Source organism: Excalfactoria chinensis, chromosome 1 (assembly GCF_039878825.1).
Source record: "Excalfactoria chinensis isolate bCotChi1 chromosome 1, bCotChi1.hap2, whole genome shotgun sequence".
NCBI classification, from domain to species: Eukaryota; Metazoa; Chordata; class Aves; order Galliformes; family Phasianidae; genus Excalfactoria; species Excalfactoria chinensis.
Genome location: NC_092825.1, coordinates 56081215 through 56097354, shown reverse-complemented (window position 1 = coordinate 56097354; position 16140 = coordinate 56081215). Strand labels below are relative to the sequence as shown.

The following is a 16140-nucleotide window of genomic DNA, read 5'->3' as shown; positions in this document are numbered from 1 at the left end:
CCCTCTCATCCCAGCTGCCACAGGTGCCAGCTCAGCTCCTGGCCTGCTTTGTGGAAATGCTGCCACAAAGAGCTGTGATTGTGCTGGTAGTGCAACCAGCAAGGATACTGAGGTGATTTTCTGGTTTGAATAACGCCAGAAAGCAAAATGAGCACAATCAAATACATTGAAAAATGCCAGTGTCTTCATAGAGCTTCCCACCGTTCAGATCTGGATGTGGAGACCAGCAGCAGAGCCCTGGAGCTTGAATTCAGAGTTGTTTTTCGATAATGAAGGCACACCCTTAATCAGGGAAGCATTGATGCCATCTAGTGACCACCTCAAGTATTGCAGCATCACCTAAATGAAGAGCTTTCCCAGCCATATGCTATGTTGCTGCGTGCTGCCATCCTGTGTTATCTAGGTACGGGGGCACATGCTTCAGCAGAAGAAAAAAGCAACGAACCTGAACTGTGTTCTCTTCTCTTCACAGTAAGTTACCCAGTTGCAGGAAAGCACTGAAGGGCTCTCTGTTTCTCCTTCTGTTTCAGTGGGCCTGGCAGAGTGGCAGTGCAGTTAGAGCTTTTAAATCCTTAACAGCATGCAGTAAATTTCTCTTTGAACCTGACAACCCATTGCCTAGCTCAATGCATTTGGCAATATCTAATTCTAAAGTCTTTTTGTTCTAGCTATGCTTTCTTTCAAAATATTTTCAAATCAACATTTTAGCGTTAGGCTGAGCCAGAAGTAGAAGACAGCAAACACTGTCACCCAGAGAAGAAGCTGAGATTTGCTGTAAGAATCTGCAGACTTAAGGCCTAGGAAATTGATCATTAAACAAATCAACAGTTTGAGTTAGAAAGTCGCAACATCTTGTTGGCTTGCTTGCTTTATTTCATCATGATGTATGTGTCTATTTGTAGCCATAACTGCTATGTCAGCACCAGTTTCATGGAGCAAACCCAAGTAGCTTTAGCATTAACAAGGAGAATAAATTGTAAAGTAATATGAAATTATTTATATAATACCTTTTGGGACTAGTTCAGTCGTGGTTTTGATTTTGGTCTCTAACAACATACAGAAAGAAGAGCTGCCTATGGGAGAAATTTAATTTAAATTCCAATTGAAAAATGATTGGTTGTTTTTGCAGGTAAATAGTTGCATAGGAAGGAACTGAGTCAGCAAGACCTTCACGTCTGTACTGGCAGAAACTGTGATGCTTGCAGCTTCCATAACTGAGATACCTGTAAAGTTCAGAAGACATAATTGAATTACCCCGGATATGCAACATCTGATCCATAAACAAAAGCTCAGATGTCATATAGACAGTGTGCAGTGGATTTTGTCTAGTGAGGCTGGTGGAAAGATTGAGTACCACATATGATTTATGCGCTAAAATGGCGGGTGGCTGTTCTCCCTTCTTGTACCTACCACTGTATAGTTTATATACTATATAAACTATATATATATACAGTTAATATTCTTACTGCAGCTATTTTTTTTTTTTCTCTTCTTTTGCTTCTTCTACTCTTTATATATAAAGTAAATGAGATCGAGTCTTCCTAAGGTATGGAATATAGACAAAATGAGGTTTGTTCACAGTTTTCTTGAAGGCAACTTTTAGGAAGCTGAATTTGGGCATGCTTCTCTTCTGTCAGGATAAGGAAGGGCATAGAAACAACATAACCACTTCTGGCAGCACTTTGGGCATGTGTTCACCTCAACACTCCCTGGAACTCAACCTCCATGGCAGGATTCTGGCAGACAGAGCATGGTGTGCCACATTTCTCCCTGTTGCTGGCATTTCAAACTGGCAGGAGACCAGGTGTTGGAGCTCTCTGTGCCTTCCTTGCCTTCTTCTCAGGCACCATTCTTCGGGCAGCAGTATCAAAGCTCTCTGCCAGCAGCTAGCAGTGGGACTACAGGCACAGGCTGAGCAACCAAATTCAGTTGTCCCTCTCCTTGGTACTGGTTGGTCTCCTGACAGCACTGTTGTTAGCCCCTCTCCTGCTGCTTTACATACTTCACCAAAGAGTTCTAACATATTTTTGCCTTCATCTTTTACTTGTACTCTTTATTTCTCTGTGTGCTGCTCAGACATTGCATTTTGGTGTGGAACAAATTTCTCTAATTTCTTCATGGTTACCAACCACTTAAAGCCAAATGCTTCAGAATCGTAGAATCATAGAATAGCTTTTAAGGGTCCTTGAAGATCATCTAGCTTTGGTCCCATTGCTGTGGGATTCTCATCTTGCTTGTAACTGCTTACTTCTAACTTTTCAGAAAAAGCAGCAAAAAGGAAAGTCAGGCCCTGGGATCCTGCTTCCTTCTGGCACCCCTTGCTTGTACACACATACATTTGTTTGCCCCCTCCTCACTTTCAGAGTACTCTCCCCAGGTTTTTGAGAGCCTGGATTATTCCCCAGAACTAGTTCTTGGCACACCAACATGATTCATCAGAGGTAATCTTGGAGATTGGCAGTGAGGAAGAGCAAACAATTTTTTGCTACGGTTGCTGCTGGAGGAAGCACAGCATGAAGCTGTGGCTTCAGTTGGCCATGTTCCTGGGCATACCTAGCAGTGCAGTGGAGAAGGGGACCAGTTACTTGGGTACCTCTGAAAGAGGGGATCCAACTGCCTTTTTTCTCCTCATCCATGCTCCTTGTTGCACATCCTGACTCTGAGGTACCTCAGGCTCATTTTCTGCCTGCTTGACTCCCCAGACCAACTTACTGTGAGCAGAGAAGAAAACCATCCAGTGTGCAGAAGGTATGGTTGGGGAAAAGCTGGGTAATTATTCTTTCAGTGGCAGCTAGCCAATATAGATTGACTTAGCTACCTCACATCCTTAGAGCCGAGGAGTCTGATAGCAGTCAGCTTTGGTCAGCATCCAGGTCCCAAACTGATGAGCTCTGGGTAACATGAGATGTGCACATTCTGAAGCCCACCAGCTCTTGCAAGGACTGATGGAGAGAGATGAGCGTTGCTTGAAAGCAATGCCCTTCTGCTCTGTTGTCCCTGGCTGCCTGGCTTCAGGTTTCTAGCAGAATCCCTCCCTGCTTTTTTCTCCTTTATCTTGCCTGTTAAAAACAGATTTTTCTTAGTTTTGTTTACTTTGTTGATACTGAACTTGTGCCATCCATTCTTCACTTAGGAAACTTGCAGAAGGGAGACCCTTGGCAGCCTGCAAAGGAGAATGTTGAGAGCTTGTCTGGTATATGGAGTGTATAAGGAGCCTTTTAAAAGAGTTAACAAAGAGAAAGAACTGTTAAAGTCTTTGTTGTTTTATGATGAATTGTGTATTTTGTCATATTCTGCATGCTTTCATGTTCTACTCATGTTTTACTAAAAGTTTCAGAACAAAGGCAATGATAAAACATTGCCAAGTTTGGAACTGCAGTGCTTGTGCATCCCAGCTCACTTCTCTAGAAGTGCAAAATAGCCAGAGCAAACAGGTCATTTGGATTGTGGTCACTGAAACTTTGTTTTGCTCAATCAGCCTACCCAGACAGAAATCACAAAGGTGATGCTCTTCATGAGATTCTCTGGTACAGGATATTTTCCCCTTCAGTCTCTACTGGGGCAGGGAGAGAATTTTGCTTGTGAAGAGTAACTGGAAGATCAAGATGGAGAGGGACTGATTGCCTTTAACTGTTTCGGGCTAGTACTTGCACACGGTTTCCATGATATGTGGAAATACTGGGTTTACAGGGAATATGTGTTCCCAAAGCTGAAACAGTTAAACAAATCTTATTTTTTGAGAAGTCTCACATTAGGTGGAACAACACATATCTTTTACTCATTTTCATTCCTAAGGAAAGGAAAAAATCTTTACATTAATTCTGTATTTGAACTGTCGTATATAAAGGACAGTATGTTGGATTTCTCTTGCAGAACAAAGACCTCTGAATTGCAGCTTTGGGGCCAAACTCAGTTTGACCTATAAATCCTAGCTGTGCTCTCATGAATCACTTCTGCCTCATTAGAGACCTGAAGATTTGTGAGTAAATCTGATTTAATCATGCTTGTTAAGTAGGAATTTGTCCCTCGACTCACTGTGTCTGGATTTCCCTTCAAAAAAGAAGCTTTTTTAAACATTATTAATCTTTCTTCTCCCTGTTAATTTACATGTACGTTTTTACTCATGCCTGAAAATGCCGAAAGCTGATGATTTCTGCTTTGTCCTGGCAATGCACAGGGTGGTGTCGAGCATCATGCATTATACCACAGCATATGTCACCAGTGGTGATAAAGCCACATTTATTTGAATATATCCCTGAGTGTTTTGTTGTTGTTATCGGGATTTTTGTTTGTTTGCTTGTTATCTTTTTAATCAGTTGTTGAGGATTTCAACTTAGACATGGGAAGACTTTCAGCAAATACCTGTACAATTACAGGTAGATGCTGGGGATTTTTAAGGATCTCTCCATGTAAAGTAGTGTGAAAGTGGAAATAACTTTATTGTTGAGTACACAGTTGTGAAAAAGAAGTAAAATTTTAGTGCTGCCATCTGAAACTTTGCCATTTCCCCAAGCGTGAATTACTGTGTTTTCACAGACGTTAATATTTGGTTAAGAGACGTTGTTAGCGACAAATCCAGCAAGTTCCAGAAAACTGACTTTAAAATAGGTTTCCAACTGTTTGATCATTAGCATCTATTTTCATATTCCCTTGCTTGCTGCTTTAAAATAATGCTGTTCTACAATCCTCTCCCCTTCTGATGGCTGAAGTACTCGTGAGATCAACAGGGGAAAGTAATTGCTGAAATGCAATTTCAGCAGTGCAATTTATTCTGCACTAAATGAAGTGAAAAAATAACAATAACTCCCCCGCCCCTGCTAAAGGCGATGGAAACGTTTTTAATTCATGTCATTCAGCAGTATTCATTTAAACTGTCTCACAGCAGCAGTAGGTATAAAGTCTGAATACAAGCATGTATTTTGAATAACTTCAAAATGATACAGAACTTCATCAGTTTGACAAAAGGTTCAACTCTCACAAAAATAAAACAGATATAACTGGTACAAGCAGTAGGGCAGTAAAATAAATTATTGGAGGAAATGGAAAAAAAAAAAAAGAATTTTGATGAAATTTTACTCTTCCTGAAAAATAGTTGTTCACAGATGTACACAATGGCAAGAGGCGATGACATGAACAAGGTGTGACTGTGAAGTGAGGGATATCTTTCTCTGGTGGGAGAGGGCTTATAAAAGTTGAGTAGAGAGACATGATCAGATTTTTCTTCAAGATGAACATCTGATTGCAACTCAGTATGTTCCATTTGAGAATTCACAGGTAATGTATTTATGTCACCTGAAAACAGAGTCACAAATATACCAAAAATGTGATATTTTTTTCAGCATTCTTGAAACCTGTTCACAAATTCTTCTATCAAAATGGAAAGCGTGGCTACATTTTGCTTGCTGCTCACAGGACTGTGTTTAGCCAATGTATCAAAATGCATAAAATTATTTGCCATAACTTGAGTTAGTGCTGTACTGTGCCTTCCACCAGACGGTGCCAATCACACACTAGTATTTGGTTGTTGCTGAGCAGTGGGTACGTGCCTGGGGCTGGGCTGGGCCACTTGGTGGGGAAGAGCCACTGCCATGATGGTGTGGGATGAGGGGGGGGGCGCAGGATGAACTAGGCCAGGGTATGTGCAGGCTACTGGCTGTGGATTGGACACACCTGGAGTACAGCTTAAAGGCAGCATTAAAGGGCACTGTCTTAGTTGTTATCAGATGACTGTGTGATAAGCAAGTGTCCTTGTCTATGTTTTCAGACAGCTGAAGTGGCATTAGCCAATCTGAAGAATAAATATGAAAATGAAAAAGCTATGGTGACTGAAACCATGACCAAACTACGAAACGAACTGAAGGCTTTGAAGGAGGATGCGGCAACCTTCTCATCCCTGAGAGCAATGTTTGCAACCAGGTAAGGGAAGTGATTTCACCATCTGCCTCGACACTGTAAAAGTAAGTGTGCTAAGTGGGAGCAGGCTTAGCTGTGTATGTTGGTGCTTAAGAGGAGAAACAAATTATTTTCTGCTAGGTCAGGGATTTGCTGGGTGAAGGTGAATGAGTCTTACAGTGCACACTGTGAAAAACTTGCAAGCTATCAAGTGGTACTGGAGAATAGCAATGTCAATGTAACCTTGAGTAAAGTGTTAAAAATGCCAATATCAATCTCCAGTCTATTTGCATTTATAGGGCTTTTTTAAGTGGAAATCAAACAGTAGATTTATATGGCTGATACTCATATTCAGAAGTATGCCATGATTCGGTCGTGTAAAGCTGTCGTACGGATAATGATGATCTTCAGAATCCTGTGTTTTCATTATCATGAGATTTATTACTTACCACCGGAAAAATCTATTTCATCAACCAGCCCGTGCTGTAATCGAGCACTAATAATTGTAAGGCCATTGCAGTTTCACATTCCAGCATGAATTCTTATTTTCTCCAGCTGTAGTATTCAATTTATTAACTTCTTCTTCACAGGATCAAAGTTTCACTTATCTTCTGTAGCGTAGTTCCTCCCAACAGGGCAGTAATTAATCATCTCTCTTCTTTCATTCTACCACATTCAGAAGAGCTTCTGGTTTTAGCTGCTTTGTAAAAATCACCTACAAATAATTTGTTTTTGAAGAATCAGTGATTCCATCAAAAAACTCTTAACACACAAATAGTAACCTCAGTAGTAACCTCACGATTTGTTTCTGTTTGTGTCATGATTTTTTTCCCAATAATGATTAAATGCAATGCAGATTCTTGCTTGAACTTTTAGTCTGTAAGCAGTAAGACTTCGTGCCTCATGCCAGTATGTCCCCAGTGCTCTCTTGTAGTATGTAGGTGCCATCTCACCTCTTCCAGCCTTTTTTGGTCCTTTGTTGCTTAGTGACAGTAGCAGCAGCATCTAGGAAAGATGGAAAAATGGAGGAGGGGCCATTTGCATGCCTTGACTTTGGTGCTGTGTACAAATTCATCATAGGTTCATCGTTGGAACAGTACGTGTAGTGCCATAATGGAAATGAAGAACCAACTCACCAGGTGAAGTGAACCAAGGTAGCTCTGTTCATTTCATTGACATCTAGAGATTGCCTTCAGGAAAGCAAACTTCTGTGTGTGTTTTAAAAATACGTTTGTTGATCTGTATTTGCAAACTCATTATTCTAGGAGTTATACAAATGTACCAACTCTGTAAGACTGCCTGGAGGGTTGCTAAGCCCTAAAGAGAGAGATGGCGTCTTGGGTGTAAAGCAAACAAGGGACTTATGTGGAGCCTAAGTCATTAACCTGCAAGATAAAACGAGTTAGGAAAGATTTAAAAGTTGTTACTTAAAGGGGATATTAGGCTGTTGGTGTGCTGAATGCTTTTGACCCAAATTGGGCATCCTGACTGAACACTTTTGCTGGACAGAACTCTCCTATCCTAAAGCTGGCAGGAGACAGTGTCTTATTTTCCATGAGAATTAAGCTCAAATGGTGCCATCCATCTAGCAGTCTATTCTAAATGTCATATGTAGACTGCAATGAAACTTCTGTTCCTCTTCTACAAACTATAAAGGGAATCTGAGCGACTTACTGAGTTACCGATTTCCCCTTTATAGTTTCTAATATTAGTAGAGAAAAAACTCACACAAATTATCTACCGCTGTTTGTAATCTCCATGCAGTTGTGATCGAAAACGCACTGCATATGGAATAGCCTATGGAATTTATCTCTGCCCTTGAGATCATAACTTTTGCACAGTGTTTTCTAGGGGCAGTGATGAAAAGTTACTCACTCACTGAAAAATATTGCACCTCAGTGGGATCCTATAGATTTTTCTATAAAATATTATAAAATATTACTTTACCTTCCTTACCCTGCAGTATTTTCACCCTCGTAACAAAATCAATTTATCTAACTGTTCACATCATCGGCTCGTTCTGAATGCTTCATTTGGAATAGCATCCATTTCCAGTTTTGGAAAGCCATGATATACTATAGATGGGGAATATGACTGTACTTTTTTCTGTGATTTTCCCTGATACTTGTCCACTCCTTAAGTACTTTCTTCATTTCTGCTCTTCCTCAACTCTAAAGTCCTTCTGTCCAGCTTGTACCTCTACTTTTGGTCTTTTTATTTGCCTGGACTGTTTGTTTCCTAATCCAAAGTCTCTGTGGTCCTGGTCCCTACAGCTTCTTCTTTCTATCTTCATTAGCCTTCATCCCTTTTCAAATTTACTTCAGAGCTGCCAAGGATATGTCCTCTCTGCAGTTCAAGCTCCCTTTTCCTCATACACTTCTCTTGGATCTTGAAACCACAAAAATTCAACAGACTTACAGGTGAAGGAGGGTCAGTTTTTTAAGCCCTTCTTGTAATCTATTTGGAAAGCTTGGAATGATGGAGAAAGTTGAGATGGTGAAATTAACTGGAGAAATACAATTTATCTAAGCTGAGAAGAACATCTAATGTTACACCATAACAGTTCACTTTCAGGCATCATAAATAGTGTGGTTTTTAAAGTCAATGTCTTTTTACCTGTGATGCAGTTTTTGGGGCGTGCAGTGGAGTCCACTGATGGGGTCTCTTCCATAGCAGCACTTCTGTTGGTGCATTTTAATTGTGCATTAACACTGTTACTGTGAATTCTGCTGGAAAAGTCATCTGCTGTAGCTGCGTGCGGGTGGGTTGCATGGGGTTGGCAGTGCAGAGTTTAAATTCTCACTTGGTGTGTGGGCATTGTGCTGCCCATCAGACTCCCAGCTTCTGTCTGCTTATGTCCTGTGCTGTTTCTGATACTCCCAGAACAGAAAAATCACATGAGTCTTTCCTGCCCCTCCTGTCGGGAGGGAGTCAGGAAGCTAATTTTACCAAGTCCCTACATAAATTTGTTTTCCCATCTTAAATAGAGATTATCTTAAGGAAAGTGCAAGAAATAGTGTTCTTGATATTGTCACGCTCTGGATGCTGCATGCACTGATTTTATTCTTTGTCCATCAAGATGTTTTCTTATGATTTACAATTAGAGAAAACATGTGCTTAAAGGAGGTGGACTAGGAAGTATGGAGAGATCCTACAGCTATCCTGGAGGAGAAAGCATTTATGAGCTAAAGAGAATTATATTTAGGTTGGTAGAGCAGAGATATGCCATTGACGCTGTCTGTGGGTTTAGTTCAAGCTCCGCTAAGATTTATGTGACCTAAATTATGCCTAGGCCCAAATCAATATTTGGTTTGCATTCCTTATGTGTTAGTTTATACAAAATAAGCAGGTTTATGGATTTGTCTGCTTCCTTTCTGAGACAAAAGAAGTGAGAAATAGGTGAAATCTTGGCTTTTGTGCCCATGATCAGTAGACCAGCATACAACAAGACAACAATGTTATTTACTAGTCACTTGCATTTTACACCCATCACAGGACAAGAGACAAACTGGGAAAGAGCTCTGATGTGGGTGACCCCTCTCTGGAGGTGTTCAAGGCCAGGCTGGATGGGGCTTTGAGCACCCTGGTCTAGTGGGAGGTGTCCTTTGCCCATGGCAGAGGGGTTGTAACGAGATGATCTCTAAAATCTGTTCTAATCCAGACTGTTCTCTGTTTCTGTGCAGGAAGATGTAATGTAATTTCTGTCATTCACTATTTCTTGAGGCTCTTTTAAAAGACTCATTCAGAGCCCTGGAGCCCTGCCTGCTCCACAGAGCTCTGCAACGTGTCAGAAGTTATTTCTCTTAATAGCTCTTAACTTTTTCTTCCTCTGTATGCTGTGAGACTTCACTAATGTTTATAAAATATGTGGGCAAAAGGCAGTATGGACATGTAAAGTTTTTTTCTTTTTAAATTGGCAGCACTTCTATTTTTATCCCTTACTTGTACAAAGCAGGGCTTATTTTGTTGCAGGGAAATGCCATAGCTGCAGGCAGTAGCTACCTCCCACTACATGGAATAACCTTCGTTGCTGCAGACTTCAAGGAGATCTCAGGCTGTTAATTCAGTGGTTTCTAAAGTTAATTATGGCCTTTACTTGTTCGATTTAGGTTTTACCCTTTCTGAATGTTGTTTCTCAAAAAAATATGTATTCTTGAGCAACCGACACAGAGACAATGGCCCACATGTTTGGGCAAAATAATAGGAAACTTCGAGTCGTGGAGGTCAGATGACTGGAACCACCCAGACAATGCAGTGAACTGCCAAGAATGCTGGATTGCTATTATGGGGAGACTTCTAGAAAGGGCATACACTTAATGAGAACAATTAGAAAACGTATTTACGGAATTGTTTTTATCTTGAATGTGAGGCCAGCTAACAGCATTTAACTCATCCAGGTTTCTAGGGACATCCTTGTTAAGAGTTTGTATCAGGTTTGTCTAAGTCTGCTTCAGTTTCATCCATATTAATGGAGGTTGTATTAATTGTTCAGCTATGCTGTTTTACAAAGCAGATTTCTAGATACAGGAACATCCTGAGGCATGAGAAAAGAACAGTCCTCTTCCAAAAAGAAAATAGGCTTCCGGGCATCCAAAAGCAAGGCAGTTTGTTCCTCTAGTGGCACAGTGCTACGGGTGTTGCTGCAGATGTCACTTCTTTATTTTATTTCTCAACAGAAAACATATTTGAAAGGAAGCGTCCCCTTGAAATAGAGGAAAGCAGGAAAGAATGAAAGATTGACACAGAATCCATCTGGTTACAGGAATGAATCTTTAAAACTCTGATAGCTCAGACACTATAGTAATTCCTATTTCAAATGAATTTAATTTCCGGAATGCTTGTTTCATCCTAGTGTTTCTGTCAACAGCATTGGCCATGACATCTATAAATATCTCATAGCCTGCAACAGAGTGAATGTGCAAGTGCGCTTGAAGTCAACCAGTGTTTTAGAAATATCTCTCTTCCTCAGGGCTTAATTACAGACAGTCATGCTTGTTAATGTCCTGTAGGAGGAAGGTAATACTGAAACTAGAGTTGAAGCTGTGGCTGGCATGGCAATTATTCTTCCATTTAAAGTGCCTAAGTTATTCAAAAGGAGAGTGCCAGTCGTGTGTGCATTTGAGAAGGAGAAGTGTGAAGTTTGCTTATGCTTTAACTCTGTTTCCCAAGAAGAAGTTTAAAATTACAAAAGTCAAATCCTCATTCAGTATGTTGTGGTAATTACACAGCGAAGCTGTTTAGATTTACACAGGTAACGTGGGAAGAAGATTTGATGAAAGCTGCGTTATTTCATATGAAAAGTCCTTAGATATTGCCACAAATGTCTGATGATCAGGCAGAGTTGTTAGCTGTGAATCATTTCACTGCTGGCATACATCTACCATTGTTGCTGATTAGATGTTTCTAATTTTAATGAACTGTAACTTTCACTTCAGAAAGTCACTAAGACCATTTGAAAATGCCTTGCTCTTCCTATTCAGTAATCAGTGTTTAAAGGAGGCCCAAACTGGATTTGATCCTAAGTGCTAACAAAATTATAAGGAAGGTGGTTTAGCTTCAAAATCTGTCTTAGAGAGCCAATGTTTAGTTAACTGATTAGAAACATATTGTCATTATTATGATTATAGACACAGGTTTTACTTCTGAGTCAGAAGTATTGGCATTCAGATCCAAGTCCAAATTTGTTCAGCAGGACAAGAATTCAGGCTCTCTGCTTCCAGAATTTGGTTCAGCAAAAGCTTGGATCTGAATTTGTCCCTGTAACTGAGGTCTGGAATTACGATCACTTGTAGGGCTGGTTCTTGGATCAGTTCCCCAGATTTCTGCCTTGTTTGTTTTCCCAGGTGTGATGAGTATGTCACGCAGCTGGATGAGATGCAAAGGCAGCTGGCAGCTGCAGAGGATGAGAAGAAGACCTTAAACTCTCTGTTACGCATGGCTATCCAGCAAAAACTTGCCCTTACCCAACGACTGGAGGATTTAGAGTTCGACCATGAGCAGTCCCGACGCAGCAAAGGCAAGCTTGGAAAGAGCAAGATCGGCAGCCCTAAAGTAAGTGAGGAGGCATCAGCCACCGTGCCAACCATAGACACTTTCCTCCTGCATAGTCAGGGCCCACAGCAACCAAACTTACTGGTCAGCAGTGGCACTCAGAGGAAAAGGTATGCATGCAGCGATCTTTATAGTACAGTGCAGTGTCCAGACTTTCATTGAAGTCGTTCACTGAATTGTAAACATTATATTTTTGCTTTTCTTTTCTTTTTTATACTTTGAGTGGGGAGAAGGAGGTGGGGAACATATGAATACGGAATTCAAAGCCTGGCAACATGTGGTTCTGGTCCACCTACTCACAGTGTTATTTCCTCCTTAATGCAGTGTTTTGCATTATATTCTGTTGGTGTCTCAGTGCATCTTGTGTGTCTTTAATATTAGTGTAAATGTATTTTTTTTAACAACTCTTCCTTAAGTTTCCCTTAAGATTTTCCATAATGAGCATCTGAAATCTAAAACAATTGTTCTGTCTGAGCATTTCAGTGCTTAACACAAAAGAAGTTGCATCTCTTTGTTAAGCTCTGATGCTCACTTGCTCTTCATCAGTGCAAAAAAATATGGATGTGTTCACTCTGATCAATTTTTCTGCATAGGAGCAAGCAACCTTTTGAAGGGGGGTGGCTGCCGTTCGTAGCCTGATGCAGATATTTTGCTGTTTAATCAGTGAGTTCTCATCTTGTCTTGTGACTGTCCTGCCAAAGCTCTACAGCTGTGGGGATCTCCATGGTTCTGAAGACAAAAAAGGACTCTGCTGGAGAAGTCCTAGATAATCGTTCCTTTTTCTTATATGTTCTAGTCACAATGCAAAAATAAGAGAACGTTCTGGGAGCCTTGTACGTATCAACTCTGGGATGCTGAGATACAAATCAACCTCATCTCCTCCTCCCCTAATAAGATTTCCAGTGCAGACAAGGTGCTCTGCCATGGAAATGACACGGGGTGGCAACAGTAGTTGGTTTTTTTACCTATTAAGCAAATGAACACAATATTGTCATTCGTGAGGCTTCGAAAGGTAATTAAAGTAAAACTCTTTTGTTTCCATATGTATTTTTCTTGGATCTCCTGCAAGACTATTCTCACCTTCCCTTTGTGATCAGAGCCATCCCAGGACTTCAGGGACCTACCTCCAGAAATTATTAAGAGCCCCCCCTCATCCCGCCTCCACAGAAACATATCTTCTGAGGGGTCCCCCTTCCATGAGTGAATTCATCCATGGGCACCGTCTCAGCAAGGAAAAAAGGTTAACCGTGGCCACACCAGGTAAACATTTTTTCCTTGGGTGCATGTGGTGCTGAGTGGTTAGCAGAGCAGGGGACCCTCCCAGCACTGCAGATGCAATCTAATTTGGGTACCTTCTTGCGACCTGAACAGCAAAATGTCTTCTCCTGTGTCACCTGTAGCAGGAGCTGACATTCTGCCAGGTGTGGCCCAAACTGGTTCCAAATGCAGTGGGGGAAGTCCCACTGTGGAGTACATGGGTGCAGTCCTGCTGGCATCCACAGAGGCTGCAGCCCTGTGCTTAGGTGGTGCTTGGCTATGGTGATAGTCGTCAAAGGAGGCTCAGACCAAACAGTGGAGGACCAAGTCAGAGGCATGAGGACTGATGATGGAGTTGTTGGCACTGTCCATCTTCTCACATGGCAATATTCAGTTAGGTTTTTCTAAGGTGTAATGTCAAACTCAGATGATGTACTTTACATAAACTGAGTTGCGAAGTGTTGTCTTTGCAGGAAGCTTTTGCTCTTCCTTTTCTGCCAAACTACAGGAATCTGCTTAGAATAATGCACAAAAAGGAAATCCAAACTGAATGCCATTTCAAAGGTTGTAACATCTTTCTCCTGACAAAGCAATAACTACTTTTCTTCTGTGCCTGTGGAGAACTTTTAGCCTGCAACCATGCACACCTTTTTCATGTAGAGTTTTGAGATTTCTTATACACAAAAAGCAGAAGTAGATCATGTAAAAACTAAAATCCATGAAGTGCTTTCTGCTAAAGTAAATATGTACTCCAGAAAGCTGAGCAATCCCCTCGAGTACATTATTTCTCAGTGCCATCAGTATCACACCACCTTTGAGTGGTGCCATGCAAGTAACACTCATAACACTCATAAGGACGAGTGTAACACTGCAGTTAGTATTTCTGCTAAGGAGTGTTGCAGTAAGTAAAGTGAAGAGCTGGCTCCTTTGAAGAAAGGGTGGGCAGGAAAAAAAGGGGAAAATTAAATTTGTAAAATAAAAGGTACAGAGCTTTTGTAAGGAAGTGGAAGGAAGTAGACCCTCAAATAGCAATCTTCTACCGTATATTTTACAAGACTTCTAGTTGTATTTGTACTTCTAATGTACAGTTTACTAGAGACCTTCAGGCCAAGAAGAAATGGTGTATAGCCCAAGGACTTGATGATCTTTGTGTAAAGACATGTGACCTCTGTATCGGATCTGCTCTTTGATGGTTAGAAGAAGCAACGACTTAAAAAGAAGACTGCTCAACAGATAAGACAAATCTGCTGTTCTGCAAAATTGTTAGTAATAAATATATACGTTATAAATTACATAGTAAAATATGCAATCCTTGCATACGGAACTCTAGGTCCTGACCATCTTTGTGTATTAAATTATATCCTCATTTTTGTGGACCACCATCTAATATCTCACAGAGTATCACAGATTCACAGGCCACAGATTGAGAAACACTGGCAGAGTCTCTGGCTTCTTGTAGTAACAGAGGCCAAGGGATAAAGCAGCTTGAAAAGTAGAATTACCTAGAAAATATGTATGTTCAGAGTCTCATCTGGCACCTTAAGTACATCTTTTTAAGTATAAAGTCTTGAGACAGCGCTACTGATTTATGTCACAGTTTCCCTTATGATCATAAAGCAGTCAACTTTCTGAATGCATTTGTCAAAACTATTCCATCACATGGGCTTGGTCTCAGCCAGGTATCCTGGTGAGCCTGACAGGTTCAAGCCAGTGATTTTTTTTTGAGCACTCCAATTCCATTCTCAGCAGAGTCCGTGTCAGAATCAGGTTGAGGATCAGCATCAGCCTTGCCAGTTCCTGGAAGGTTATTAACAGACCGAAGGAGTAAGACACTAAGTAGGATTTTATGTGATCTGTCTAGTTATCTTTTTTTCCTGAAAGTAAGGAACAGTATAAGATAGTATTCTGCTGTCTTTAGGGAATGTGTAAAATACCTGCCTTTAACAGAGAATTTATTTTTCCAGATGATATATGCAGTAAAACAAGCAAATTAAATGTGTTGGTTTTCAGTTTTGTTTTCTAAAGTCATGAAAAATTCCACCTTCTGAAGATTTCAGCCACACAATATGTGTGATTTGCTATCCTTTCATTAGCTCCCAGTACTGTGGGAATGAGAGGCTGTAGCTGGGAATATGTTTGGTGGAAGCCAATATCCAGAATGCTGCTTTCTTCAGAAGAAGGTCCTGGCATGAAGACACACATGAAGCCCCAAAGACTCACGAGTGAAGCTAAACTAAGGGCCTTTCAAGAGAATAATTTCTTATTTGATTTCCCCTTGACTGCCCTCAACTTTTAATCAGCATGTTTGTCCATCTGACATCAAGCTGTGGCAGTATGACCTTATCTGGGTCTTCTGATTTAATTAATTTCTCCTAAACTACAGTGGCTAAAAATATAAAATATATAAATATATCACTCATCTATTTCCAAACTATCACACTTGGTTTCCTCTAGGTAATGCTCTAGGGAATTATATGAATATAGTTTTGTTGTGCATTTCTTTTTCCCTTCTGTTATTAATGTGTATTTTTACACATCATAATCTTTAGTGTTCTGATAGACAGATCCAGCCTGTATTTGTCCAACAGAATTCCAGCCTACTTTTGCACATTGCTTTTTTCATAATTACCTGAAGAATTCGGGACATAAAGACAAAGACTGGTTTTGGCACTGTGTAACACTGAATTAAAAACGACCTTTCCTTGCAGTTGCATTCAAAATCCTTCCAAATTTTCATATATAGGGCTTCAAAACAAAGTCAGTAGATATTTCCTATTATCTTACACTCAGAAAAATGAAATATTATTCTTTTGACTTCTTCAAGCAAAGAGCGGGTCAGGAAAAGACTACTATAAGCGCCCTGATACTACTCTTTTTTTTTCTATTACTTTGGGATGGAAATTCTCAAGGTTGAAGTTAAAATTCTCCAATTCTGGAGCC

The 16140-nt window shown here is 40.5% G+C and overlaps 1 protein-coding gene across 6 annotated transcripts in view; it reads left to right on the top strand.

Moving 5' to 3' along the window:
• Positions 1-16140, top strand: part of LOC140257152 (protein bicaudal D homolog 1) — a 282019-nt gene that overhangs the window by 121500 nt on the left and 144379 nt on the right. For 3 of the 6 annotated variants that reach the window (XM_072346204.1, XM_072346223.1, XM_072346232.1), the window contains exons 6-8: positions 5765-5916; positions 11736-12053; positions 13013-13203. In XM_072346204.1, the coding sequence (XP_072202305.1) occupies positions 5765-5916; positions 11736-12053; positions 13013-13203 (661 nt within the window). The remainder of the gene's footprint in view (positions 1-5764; positions 5917-11735; positions 12054-13012; positions 13204-16140) is intronic. The other 3 variants (XM_072346242.1, XM_072346273.1, XM_072346263.1) reach the window with 1 other exon arrangement.